The following is a 12,104-nucleotide window of genomic DNA, read 5'->3' on the forward strand; positions in this document are numbered from 1 at the left end:
CTCTCTTTTATTCCTCGGAAAACTTTCCAAAGTCTTCTCTTGGCTCTCTCTCTTTCTCTCTTACTCTCTCTCTGTTTCTTTCTCTCTCTCTTCTCACAAATTCTGAAGAAGAATTGAGCCGGCTATAAACGACCCTCAAGAATCAAACCGGGGAGAGGATTTTCCGAGGAGTGAGAACAAACCGAGCGAGCGAACAAGAACATCTTCAAGAACGAAGTAGCAACTACCCTCCATTGAGAGGGCTGTCGCTACTTACGGATGGAGCAGCTGACCGACGAAGACGTCATTGACTTGAGAGATCGACCGTCTCTCTGTTTCTCGCGCGCGCGTGCAAATTCTCTCGATTATCGAGCGACCTTAAACGCGCTCGTTATAAGTGCCGCTTTGTTCGGTGCGTCGCCCTCCATCGCGCGAGTGCCATTTGAAATTTAAAACGTTAAGGGGCACTCTGAATGGCAGAAATTAAGTTCGCGCTGTCGACTTAATCCCACGGCGGAAGTATTTCAGATATTTTCTGTGTGACGAGTATCTGCACGCGCGTCGCGTCGAGAAAACTTGTGAAAGTCAGATTTTATTATAAAATAATTGCATCAGAAAAACAAAAAAAACAAAAAAAAGAATAGAAACACGTGAAATGTAGATTGCATAAAAAAAATCCGTCGAGCTTATCTACTTTGTGAAGTGAAATGTGATTGATATACCACTATATCGCGAGAGAGAAGATATCTTCAAATATAATTTTACCATTTACCGTCGCTGCTTTTTGATATAGCGCGATCAAAATGTCATTACAGTAACGTCGGTTTAAATAAACGCGCACGTGCAGTTTTGTGTGTGTATATAATCTTACCTGAGAATCTTCCTCAGTAAAGATGGCATCAAAAGCGAACATCTTCGGCGCCGCCACGGTAGGTCGCCGATCTTCCGCCGATGAAGATTGTCCCGATGCTGGATCCACCAATGTAACTTGTTTTTTCCGTTTATCCGCGTTGAAAAAACTACCTCCATCTCCGGGTGAAACTCTCAACATTACTTTAACCTGTAACACGAACGGAAAGATTGCAATTAGAATCCTCCGTCGAAATTGTTAAAGAAACAATTTCACACACACACAAGTTGAATATTTAAACGTCGACATAAAAATTATTCAATAGAATTAATATTTTGCGCTCTTCTTGCGATTATAAAAATGCGCGCAGGAAAAGATTTATTCTTATCCCCCGGTCGCTATATATATCTCTGTCGGATATCTCGAAATACACGTTGTTGTAAAATATTAATTAATTGAATTATTTGCGTTATTTAGTGACAGAAGCGTAAATATAACTCTTCAACCGTGAGCACCGGCATTACCGCGGTTAATGAGAAATGCATTGATTATTGTGAAATTAAATTAGTTTCGGAATATGCCAATTGGACAGACAGTAGATTACATTTGGTGACTAAAGATAAAGCTTGCCCGTCACTTAAGCGCTTCGGCGAATCCGCTTCAATAGGTTAATATTGTATAATGAATTAGCTCCCGCTATCTCTCTCGCCGAAATAATATGCGCTCATCAAAATTATCTGATAGACAGTTTCTGCCGGCAAATAAACGTCAGGGTATCTAAAATTGCTATGACCCGCGTATCCGCGAACGGTCACTGAACGAACATCGCCGTAGACGCTTACCAAACATTTAAGCGAAATTATTAGACAACACAAGCGTTTGATGAAATATTCACACGATCGTATCGTAACTTGCGACAATGTATCTGCTAATTGTTTCGCATCAAATCAATAGCCGCGATCGCAATTAGGAATTATAATAGGACAATATGTGTGTGTATACGCAACCATATATCTCATTACTTACGCGAGATTTCGTCGACCGCGTGATACACCGTTTTAAGCCAAATGTAAAATCAAGTTAAATAAGTAAGTGAATTATTTACTTGTTAAAACTATAGTTGTAGTTTTTTTCCCCGTCACAAGTGTTACGGTGTATGTAAATGCATGGACATGCAATTTTTTTTAGTAAAAGGAGTTAAAAGTTAACCGCGCTCTATTGGTAAACGTGAAATTGAGCAAAAACGACGACGAAAAATGTTTGCGTGTATTAACTTTGCGCGACATTTTTTAATTTACGATATTCGAGCCGCGATTTCAACTTCGCGAGAGTAACACGATGGAACGGAGAAACGCGTTGTGTATCCAAATGCGCAAGAAGATGATATTTGCCGCGGCCACTCGTGAAATCGAATATCGCTCGCGAACGTTGCTCGGACAGACACAGTTGAGCATTCCGGCAAACAAGTAGTTGCTTTATTAAAAGCCGCGTAACGCGTATATACCTACGTATCAAGCCGCGACCCCACTTAGGTATATGTAGCTCTTTTGAAATTTTCGTAGATTCGTAGTATTTTATGACGTACGCGATACAACCACCATTCGCATTTTCTCTCGCATTCGCGAATAGCTTGTTTTAAACTGTTGCTCAATTTTCTCTTTTTTTTTTTTTTAGGTTTCAGTAAATTAAATGTTTCAGTAAAGTAGATCCTCGTAGAAATCTCTGTTAATTTAACAAATCTATTTTGTAAAACAATATTCTGCGTTAATTCTAAGACGAATTAAAAAGAGAAAGAAAAAAAGAGATCTATTAGGTCTACCGGAAAGTTCTGTCCGTCAATAAACTTGATTAAATAATATAATTGCCATTATTATATTAATGATTTCTTGCCAGCGTGAGGGCAATTTGTATATTCCATTTTTGAAAAATTAAAAAAAATTTGTATTTTCTTTTATTCCAAAAACGGACAGAACTTTCCGGTAGACCTGATATTAAAATTTTAATATTCCTCTCTTTTCGTGAGAGAAAACTCTTCGATATTATTTTTATCCGCGATTTACACCACATTTTGCAAATATACGTTCGGACGAGTTCGAATATATATTCCAGCCGATAAGACAACGACGCACGCGTTTTTCCGCACAAAGTCACGGCGCGATGCATTGTTAAAGCCGCATTCCCTTTTACACTCAGATCGATGTCGTCAGTAGCGGCGAGCGGACCACGATTTGCTCGCGCAACACCGCGCCGGTCCGTTCGTTCTGTCTGTCTGTCTGTCTGTTCAGGAAATTGGGTTTAGAGATTTCGTTCAGATTGCGGTGCACGTTCTATCTTTTGCATGCGGAAACACCCTCGCCACCGCGACGACGTATAGAGGTACAAAAGAGAGACACGCGCCTTTTTTGTTTCTCTCCCCCTTCTCGTATTATTCTCGTCGTCTCTTCGCGTCTCTCCGCGTTGTAGTCGCGTAATAGTTTGGCGAAAAGAGCCCGGAGCGGAGCCTCCTCGGTCTACTGATCGAGCGACCGGAAATAAAACGGCACCCCCGGCGATCTTATTGGTGGAACTTCGCATACATCGATCGGCACGGACCTCTCGGGCACCCTTTCGATTCACCCCTTTCCCGATGGGTGTCCCACGCTCGAAGGTGAGTCGACGCCCTTTGTCCCTTCCGTTTACCAGAAACCCGACTATCTGCAAGGTCGCCCGCAGCCACCCGGTATTTCGTTACGAAGCTGATTTCGAGGGTGAATATCAGTTCCGCTCGAACGGACCCGACCGGAGGAGGATCGGTCCTTGAAGCGAAGGACACTTCGCGCGCGCCCAACGCGCTCCGGTTCGCAACGCGTTACGGTCATTACGCGCAACAATTTGCGGCGCGAAATTCTAAGCTTACAAGGAAACGGTGTTAAGTTCGAAAAAATAGCTCAAGAGACGCGATATAAATTACATAGTTTAAATAAATTTGCGTTAAAAAATCGTGTAAGATAAGCGCAATAAATTATGAAAAGCTTAGCTTTACACAAAGTGATTTTTTTGCGGTAATTTGCGAAATTTCATCTTTAATTTTTTTAACGTAAAAATTTAATGAACATTTTTAATGCCATTTTTTCTTAAGTTGTCGAAAAAATTTGATTTAACAAAAACGAGAAACGACGATGAATTTTTTTAATCATTGTTGTGACAGTTTCTATTGCATAAATGTATACGTTATCAATTTCCCTTTATCGAGAGTACGAGTTTCACTATTCGCGATCAATTGTCGAGAATAAAAAACATTGTACACACGTATATGTACACCGTATATATACACGCGTATAGCACGGAAAATTGAAATCGGCCATTAAGCAAACTTTTACACGTATCTATTGCGAATTGATGAGAGATACAATACGTGGCTTTCAGCCATCGTGGCAGAGCTCAATTGTTAGTTTCACTCGTGGTATGATTTCAATTTGATTGATGTATTTCTTTCTCTTTTTTTTTCTCTCTCTCTCTCTTTCTGCAATAGGTTTTTTTCTTCTTATTTGTTACATTGCCTCGTTGAAGAAGTTCCGTTTTGGCGCTTGTATGCAAGAAAGAACCTTTGTCACGTTCGAGAGTTCGTACAGCTTGATACAGACTTTTACGCGCCGCAATAAAGTGGCCGAAAATTACATTTCGGAACGAAGACCATCGCTAAAGACCTGCCTCGTAACCATCAAAGTTCGGCCAAGTACAGTCCTCGAAACGTGGAGAGGTTTAAACCGCCGTTTCTACCCGAATTTATGCGTCCTCTCCACGGACTATGAATCCAGGTTTACGCGCCGCTACGTTGGAATTAATTAGTTCGCGGTCCGGCCTGAAACGTGTAACCGATTCGGACGGAAGCTGATTCAAACGAATAAATCATGATCAACGCGTTACTGATCTCCCAAAGATTTTTTTTCCAAAGTGCTAGATTATTCTTAAATGTTTTTTGCTAGTTAGAGGTTGTCGTTTTTTTGTATTTTATTTTATTATATTTATTTATGTTAATCAAAAATTTGTATTTTTTATTATTAATGTCCCGCATTAATTATATGAATTTTTCACTAAATTTTTTTTTTTTATTAAAAATGAAATTAGTTTGGTGTCAACACACCCATATTTTCAAAGAATATTCGTGCAAAAAGAGCAACTGTGCTTTTTTTATGCTAAAATTGTCTAATTAACCGTAACAGAAATATATGGTGTAACGTGATGAGCCATTAAAATAGTCTCTCATATAACAGACGCTCAGGTAGTGCGAGTCGGAAGTGGCACCTGCGACGGAAGTAGCGCGTTAATTCTTTAACGCTCGAAGGACGACGAGAGAGAAACGAGAGAAAAAAAAAGAGCGACGGAGAGAGAGAGAGAGAGAGAGGGAGTGAGAGAAAGAGATGCTTATGTGTCGTACACACGTTAGGTTACAAGCATACAAGTGTTTTATGGCAGCACTCGTCCGCGAGGGTATTATCCGCCAATTTACGATCATGGCCCGACGTGTTCGGCGCTTATAAATGAGCGATACGTCGCATAAAGTTCCACATAAATTCCCGTCCGGTACAGAGTCATCGTCTGGACGACTCTGGAATCAAGCGATGATAGATTCGCGCGCGGGGAGAACAAACAAATGTAATGCGATAAAACGTGTGTGTGTAACGCGAGAAAAGATGTGACGTTGCAAATCATTCTCGTAAACCGAGAGAGTGACACTCGAAAATGCGACGCGTTAGAATTATATTTCGCGTTTATAAGATAAAACGTCGACACGCGAGCGGAATTTAACGCGGGTAAAAATTTACCGTGTTTCTGAGCGAAAGGCAGAAAATTGAAAAAAAAAAAAAAAAAAAAAAAAAACGTAACGTCAGTGTGCGCAATACGTTACAGTTACGATAAAACGATGTAATACCGTTTGCCGTTATTTTTTCACGCGGAAAATAAATTTTCCGCTGCTGAAACGGTTAGATTTTGTAAAATTTCACCGAAACAAGCATCGTATCGTGCGTGTATCAGATATTTTAAGCTTGATATTTCTGACAAGTTCGAAGACTGTTTGTCACATTTGCTACTGGGCTGTTACACGTTCCGCGCATAAGGGAATATATATATATATATATATAACCTTACGCGACGAGGGTGGTCCCCAGCCGTGTGCCAAGAGTTTACGGTTTGATCCGACGTCCGTAAAGCGAAATTGCCATCTAGCCCTGGGTAGTATACAGGGAAGTCATACAAGCGCGCAGCCAAATATCAAGGACGTCGTACGCTCTCTCCTCTAAGCCCGTTAAAAGTTTTATAATGATTCATAATAACAATTACCGGAGCGCTCGAACGACGACGAGACAATGCGCGGATTCGGTACAAGAATTAGGCAACCCCTTTGATGGGGAGCAGAGTGCATTTTGTGTGCAAGTTGTGCAAAAATATAATGTACTTAATTAAGATCAGATATTAAAGGAAAATATTAATTAATTATATTACAGTAAAGTACTATAGCAATAAAAATAATTAATCAATAATATTTAATTAATATTTAATTAAAAGTTCAAGAGAGTATCTTAGTTTGGCCAACTTCGTGTCTCCTCGCTTGCGTAATAATTGCTTTTATCTCTGTTACAATCTAATTTATCGAGTAACGTCTAAGCTCGCGCGATTCGAGATTTTGCCTTTGCTACGACAGCGAGTTGATCGAAGACTCGATTATGTCGCTTTCTCTGCCAGCGTCACAGAGATATTGGCCATAGTTAAACAAGATCTGATTGGCGGATCGCGCAAAGCGCTTTCACGTAAACGCGCGCCACGAGAGACGCGAATGACGGAAACTAATTGTTGAAACTGGAGTGTGCCTCAACTCCGGTTTCCAACAAGATGCACTGCGGTGATCCGCAGTCTGGCATCGTGTGGCTTTCGGTTGTAAGAGACGAGAGAAGCGGAAGACCCGAAGGGGATTTAACTTCGACAACGAATATCATCAAAGGACTCACGACGACCCATGATTGCGCGCTCTTTAACCGAAGATTATTCGCCGCGCGCGCGCACGCGCCCGCTCGCGCGCGCTCACCGAACACGGTTTATTTAAATAATCGTCATCCGAAGGGGGAGTGGTTTTGCCGGAGCACCGAACCCTTCGTTAAAACTATAGCAACCGTCTCGACAGTTTGGCCTGCGGCGATCTCGGGAATCGACCTTCCAACGCGCAGCAATCGATCTCGCATGTAAACTGGTCGTATCTCTTCGTAGATAGGAGAAGGGGAACGTGCCACGCAAACGTTGGAGATTAATTAATTAATTCGATTTCGTGTACGACCAGAGAAAGATAGAGAAACAAAATATTTACAATATTTATGCGTTTAGCGTTCGGACAACATTTTTATCACACCCGACGTTATTGAAGTGTTGATACAACGTAATATTTTTTCTCCAAAGTTTTTTTAAAACAAATAAATCGGACACTGCATTCTGAAAAAAAAGCTTTTTTTATAATAATATTTATCTTCTACTATTAATTTTTTTTAAATTGCTGGAAAGTTATGAAATTAAGTTGTAAAATTCGGCAGCTACGAAAAACGCCATATAATGAGACACGTATTTATAGCACGATATCGCCAAAACCATCTAAATGTCCGGCCTCGGGGCGAGCTACGCGGGGGACTACTAAAGTTTCTGACTCTCGGCCGTTAAGGAATTTACGCCATGAAGACCTCCAGGCGATCCGAACAAAATTTACGCCGCGAAATGGGTCAGGGGTATTTCACCCCTCGCAACAAGGGGTGTACTACCGACAAATCTGATTTTCACGAGACGTGGCAAACGCAATCCCATCAGCGTCGAATTTTCCCCGACGATGAGGCATCCACAAGGCGAAACGAACACAATTCGGCGTGCGACCGATCAGAAGTCAATTTCGGGAACAAAAAAATTGATACTTTTTGCGTTGCGTTCTTCTCGGAGAGAACACGTTAAAACCAGAAGAACTTGAGACTTGAAAGAAAAAATCGACGCGCGCTTTTAACCTTTTCGCTCCGGGGATTTTTCCTTTAAAATTGACCTCGCATTTTAGCTGAATTAATTAATTAATTAATTAATTAATTAATTATTTACAAGTTAATTTTAAAGGTCAAAGAAGTAACCAGGATTTTTTTCAATTTTTTTCCTAAATTTAGTGCATTAAATTGACCTTATAAACATCTATTACATTCGCTTTTCTTGTTGGTCCATATATGAACCAGTTCCGGAGCGAAAAGGTTAACAAATTCAAACAATTGTTGCGTTACTACCGCGCGAGATCAAAGACTAAATGGATCGGAAAAGATCATAATCAAAAGATCACGGAACGGAGTAAACCGAATGTCAACCGAATTTGATCTAGCATCACATATGCATCGTGTTACACGCCAGACAAAACTCGGTCTACACGTATCAGAGTCCAAACTAGGCGACGTGTTTCGACCAGCTCCGATGTCACGATTTCCTTCCGTCACTCGCTCGTTAGCTACACACACACACATACATATATCGTATTGCACATCACATTAATTTCACATACAAATATATATGTCTGTTAAAATTAATAAATATATTTACTTTTTTCACTCTCTCTAAGCTTTTTCTCGAGTTTAGCGCCACAATGAATAATTCTGCATTCAATTTACCGCAAGCAAAAAATTATCGAGCCCGCAAGAACGATATCTTTCAGAGATTAATTTTTCTTCTACCACACAGTTGCACATTAGCATCGGAGTTGAATTTACTTTCCGCGATACCTAATCTACGAACACGTTTACAATGTAAAAGTCGCGTGTGTTTCCTGACCCGAGAGTGCGTCCCAAGGACTCTATTTCTTTTCCCTACATCCCCCCCTTCCCCCCGGTAGGCGATTGCGCGCCTCCGCAATGCGGCTTATCTCGATCGAGCGAAATTTTCGCGATTCAGTACGCTGCCGGCGCGACGTGGCAGCGCACGACAAGAGAGAGAGAGAGAGCGTCGTACCCGTACACACAGAGTAACGCAATACTTCCGCGGTCGTCTTCCGCTAACGCTAGGCGCAGGTGAAGAGAGTAAAGTGTACGAACGCGCGGAGGGAAAGTGACGGCGGCGACGACGGCAACAGAGGGGAGGTTGGTTGTGATTAGGCGGACTAGGCTCGCCGGTTGTGGCTTGTGCAAAAGGGATCCCGCGTCAGTTAGGGTTGTCAGTCAAGCAGCGATAGCGGGGTATGTAGCAGCGAAGCGTGCCGCACGCTACTTTAGACCGAGCGTCGCGCTCGCGGTGTACATACAACGGTGTGACGTTGTAATGGCTGTATAATGGCGGCGGCCGTGTACATGTTATACGCTTAATATCGCGGCGTCAAACGACGGGGAAAGGAACAACTTGAAACGCTCGGGTCTGACTCTATCGCGACCGGGTCTGGGGACGCAGCGTCTATCTCTCGCTCCATCTAGCCGGTCTCTGTCTTTACTTTTTGATCGGTTGCTTTTCTCTTTACTGTCATCTTGTTAATATTCTGATTAAATAAAAATGTCGTCTTTATCCGTAGATTTTTGTGTCAATTAGTTTGCAACTCCAAGTAACGTAATGTTTGTGAAAATAAATACTTTTCAAAAGTCTTGATGGATAATTGACTGCAATTTTTATATTATTACTTATAAAATGTGCACTCTTTCTTCTTCCGGAGAGAACGTTTCTCTGTGATAAAAAATATCGCATTTAGACTCCCAGACGCTAAGTGCCTAGATTATAGCAGTCGGGTAGTAAGGAACACAGCTTGACGTACCGTGAAGTATGACAGTCATAAATTCACTCACGCCACCAACTTCCACCAGTCTCCTTCTTCTTCCTTTTCTCTCTCTCTCTGTCTCTCTCTCTTTCTCTCTCTCTCTCTCTCTCTCTTCAGCCAAATCAGAAACACTTGATACATTCCTCAACTTATGAGAACGGACGCGCGTAAATCCGCTTTAACTTTCATCGCGATAATCCAATGTTCTTGTGTGTACATCGACGGATATGTAAATGTGTATGTGCACGCGAAATGAACACGATGAACGATAAGACGCGAACAAAGCACGCGTAGCAAATGTCAAAATTTATTAATATATTGAACGTATAAACGCTCCCCATTTTTGACATTTCGAATCGTGGTATTTTCTTTGCCGCGCGTTATAATCGCGAGAATGTGACATTTCAAGCATCGATTCTCGATGAAACGCTAAATCGTCAACTCTCTCAAAACTTGGAATAAAATGAAATTAAGTCTCTTGTTACAAATAAAAATTAATAACACAGTTTCTTTGTGCAATTTTCTTTTTGCAGAAACTGTCGACTGACTGCCTGGTTAATAAAGTCCATTAAAAAGTCCGCGACACTAGTTGCGTGTCCCGTTGCGTTTTTCTGCCTTCTCGCGGCAAAATAAGATTCGATCGCATTGCGTCTCTGCATTTTTCAGAATTCAATATCATACGCTAAATAGGGTTGTATATAGAATACAATTGGTATACAAGTTACATCGGTATGAACAGAGCGCGCGTAACAACATAGTTCGTTAAACGCAAATACAAAGCGAAAAAAAAAAAAAACGAAACGTATTATTTACTGTATTATCAAGCGCATTGATCTTTTTTCTCGTCCAGTACGTTCATTTATTATTTTTTCTCCCTTCGGCAATTTTGGTTCTCTCGTTACCCGTCGGAGCGGAGAGAAGTTACCCTCCTCTTTCGCAGGAGAAAAATCGCTCTTATGTCAGACAGGAAGTGGCAAGCGGGAGGAGGGCAACGAAAGAGAAAGAAATTGGTTTCCAAAGGTAAACTAATTTCAGACCACTTCGTTTCGACGAGAAGTCAACCTTCGTCAGTCTTGTCTCTGTCTCTTCTTTTCTGTATCGAATATTCTCTCGTTTCTCGTCATCCGTTCTATTTCGCGTGCGCCTCAATTCGCGCTGACCCAATTACCGTTCTTGCGAAAAGGCCGGCAACGACGCGATAAAAAGGACACGCTATGTCACGAGACCTTCGCAATCTTGAATGCAAATGAAACTTGGTTGGTGCCAGTGATCCTTTGAAGAATCCCTTAGCTACGTCCCTTGATCGCGACGTCCATTAGACGTCGCTCGCTCGCTTTCTTTGCGAAATTTTAGACAACGCTGATCTCGGAATAATAAAGACGGACGTCATCGAAAAACGATGAGATTATTTGCAATTATTTCAGAATACACGCGCTCTCTTTCTGATTGTTACACACAATTCTTTTTACCAGAGACGAATTTCTTTTCAAGTTGAGAAAATATCTCGACCAACTCTCTCGATATAGTAAAGATGATTGTATGTAGCTTCAAGAATTTTCAATGAACAAATGAATTTTGGCTATTAAAGCAATAACACTCTGTTGTTGGAGTGTATATATTTAAATCCGTTTATTAAAAATTTGATAGCATAAACGCTTTCGACCTTGTATTAGGTCCTTATCAAATGCATTTAAATTTCTTAGATAATATACGTCGCTCAGTGCTGATCGAGAATATCCATGTCGCACTAGCCGTCCCGACCAACACTTTACAAGAGTGAAAACGCGACTGATATATATCTCTCGATATAGATTTGCAAGTTATGTTAACATATAAAACCAAATATATATTTTTGACGAGAAATTACGTTTCGTCCGGTGGAAAGCTCGCACTGTGTTAAATACCTTCTAAAATGATAAAATGTTCCTTTCTGTGATGATAATCACTGCCTCTAATGGTCCGCCGTGAATACTACCTCGTCGTCGTCGTCGTCGTCGTCGTCGTCGTCATACCGCACGTCGAGCAATTCCTCCGTACGTAATCCCTGGTAATTTCGACGTTTGGAGCATAGCAGTCGGGGGGAAGACGTCTCGACGTTTGGATATACCAGTCGAGCCGCAGAAACCGAACGCACGTGTAGCGGGGAATGTAAATTGCTCGCTTCTGCCTAAAGCCGCGATGTAATAAATCTCGGCGGCGAAGACACGACGATTGCCGTCTATCGGGCGGGGATAAACTATCGGAATCACGTACGGGGTTTAAGAAAAACGTCGGAATTCTCTGGGCTTGCCGTCGAAGAAGATATCCGAAAATCCCGTCGCACGTGCGAAAGAAAGAAATACCGGGTTTTTTTTTTTCCGGTTTTCCACGTCTAAGATGTTACCCTCCTCCCCCCACATACATATTTGAGATTTTATTTAATGATTGAAAAGTAGATATATACCGTAATGTGTAGTACATGAGAGATTCCGCGCACTTGCGTTGAACGCAAGA

General features: G+C 41.4%; 1 protein-coding gene across 1 annotated transcript in view; it reads right to left on the minus strand.

The window, feature by feature from the left end:
• Nucleotides 1-12,104, minus strand: part of LOC109855860 (kinesin-like protein CG14535) — a 138,764-nt gene that overhangs the window by 33,348 nt on the left and 93,312 nt on the right. Inside the window, exon 3 of the mRNA XM_020430525.1 lies at nt 851-1,039. Coding sequence (XP_020286114.1) covers nt 851-1,039 — 189 coding nt within the window. The remainder of the gene's footprint in view (nt 1-850; nt 1,040-12,104) is intronic.

The sequence above is a fragment of the Pseudomyrmex gracilis genome, unplaced genomic scaffold (assembly GCF_002006095.1).
Source record: "Pseudomyrmex gracilis isolate BER0280 unplaced genomic scaffold, ASM200609v1 scaffold_100, whole genome shotgun sequence".
Lineage (NCBI taxonomy): Eukaryota > Metazoa > Arthropoda > Insecta > Hymenoptera > Formicidae > Pseudomyrmex > Pseudomyrmex gracilis.